The sequence below is a fragment of the Lolium rigidum genome, chromosome 1, assembly GCF_022539505.1.
Source record: "Lolium rigidum isolate FL_2022 chromosome 1, APGP_CSIRO_Lrig_0.1, whole genome shotgun sequence".
Classification (NCBI taxonomy): domain Eukaryota; kingdom Viridiplantae; phylum Streptophyta; class Magnoliopsida; order Poales; family Poaceae; genus Lolium; species Lolium rigidum.
In genome coordinates, this window is record NC_061508.1 from 279,707,928 (window position 1) to 279,709,687 (window position 1,760).

The 1,760-nt window shown below is 54.0% G+C and overlaps 1 protein-coding gene across 2 annotated transcripts in view; it reads left to right on the plus strand.

Annotated features, from left to right (window-relative positions):
• Nucleotides 1–509: 509 nt before the first annotated feature.
• The window catches only part of LOC124694625 (histone deacetylase 1-like), a 7,891-nt gene continuing 6,640 nt past the window's right edge, over nt 510–1,760 (plus strand). For both annotated transcript variants that reach the window (XM_047227601.1, XM_047227593.1), the window contains exons 1-2: nt 510–1,096; nt 1,198–1,638. In XM_047227601.1, the coding sequence (XP_047083557.1) occupies nt 557–1,096; nt 1,198–1,638 (981 nt within the window). In that variant the 5' untranslated portion in view covers nt 510–556. The remainder of the gene's footprint in view (nt 1,097–1,197; nt 1,639–1,760) is intronic.

Consider the following 1,760-nt stretch of genomic DNA (forward strand, 5'->3'; position numbering starts at 1 on the left):
AACCATAGACCAGTAAATACCAATGAAGATTCTCCTATAGTTTCAATTTGATCCGTAATGCCAAGACTACGTGCACACGTAACCATTAAAGCATTTATTCAACATCAGCAAGAGTATCAACACTAGTATGTCAGGGAATAACAACCAATTAGCTTTGTTGACGTCGATGGAGAACCGAGAGTATGAATCACCATTGTCGAGGATGTAGCAGTCGGTACAAAAACTGTGAGGATAATCCTCCTCGCGTCAACCACGAAAAAAGTTGTAAAATCAATCTGGCAAATCAAGATTTCAAGACCCAGACCTAGTAGAGGATTAAAAAACTTTTTACCATGACAACAGACCCCGAATCCAACGGTCCGTAGAGGCCGCAGAATACCCCAAATCGAAAAGCTTTCTCCTCCTCTTGGAGCGCCTTCCCCGGCCCTCCTCCCCAATTTCCCTCATCGCCCTCACCTCACCTCACTCAAACGCCGCCGAGAGCCGAAACCCAGAAACACACACACAAAACACAGACAGACAGGGGAGAGGAGAAACGCCATCCCGGCGCGCCGCCATGGACATCTCCGCCGGCGGCGGCGGCAACTCGCTCCCCACCACCGGCACGGACGGCTCCAAGCGCCGCGTCTGCTACTTCTACGACTCGGAGGTGGGCAACTACTACTACGGGCAGGGCCACCCCATGAAGCCGCACCGCATCCGCATGACCCACGCCCTGCTCGCCCACTACGGCCTCCTCGACCAGATGCAGGTCCTCAAGCCGCACCCCGCCCGCGACCGCGACCTCTGCCGCTTCCACGCCGACGACTACGTCTCCTTCCTCCGCTCCGTCACCCCCGAGACGCAGCAGGACCAGATCCGCGCGCTCAAGCGATTCAACGTCGGCGAGGACTGCCCCGTCTTCGACGGACTCTACACCTTCTGCCAGACCTACGCCGGCGGCTCCGTCGGCGGCGCCGTCAAGCTCAACCACGGCCACGACATCGCCATCAACTGGGCAGGCGGCCTGCACCACGCCAAGAAGTGCGAGGCGTCAGGATTCTGCTACGTCAACGACATCGTACTCGCCATCCTCGAGCTCCTCAAATACCACCAGGTATCTATCACCCGCCCTGCCCTGCCCTCTCATCTCATCTCCCACCCCTCAATTTTACAAAATTACTTTCTCTTGATTTTTTTTTTAATCTGCATTCGCAGCGTGTTCTCTATGTGGATATCGATATCCACCACGGGGACGGGGTGGAGGAGGCGTTTTACACCACGGACAGGGTGATGACGGTCTCGTTCCACAAGTTTGGGGATTATTTCCCAGGGACCGGAGACATTCGTGATGTTGGCCACTCCAAGGGGAAGTACTACTCCCTGAATGTCCCGCTGGACGACGGTATCGATGACGAGAGCTACCAGTCGCTGTTCAAGCCGATCATGGCCAAGGTTATGGAGATTTTCCGCCCTGGCGCCGTCGTGCTCCAGTGTGGGGCAGACTCCTTGTCGGGTGACAGGTTGGGCTGCTTCAACCTATCCATCAAGGGGCACGCGGAGTGCGTGAGATTCATGAGGTCCTTCAATGTCCCTGTGCTGCTGCTTGGCGGCGGTGGGTATACCATAAGAAACGTTGCGAGATGTTGGTGCTATGAGGTACTGTATAATAGGGAAATTTCATGCAGAGTTACATTTTCTAGAGCTGTTCCACTTCTGTTATGCATCATTATTATACCTATTCGGATGCCTTTTTTCTAATTAATTGCATTTGAAATGTG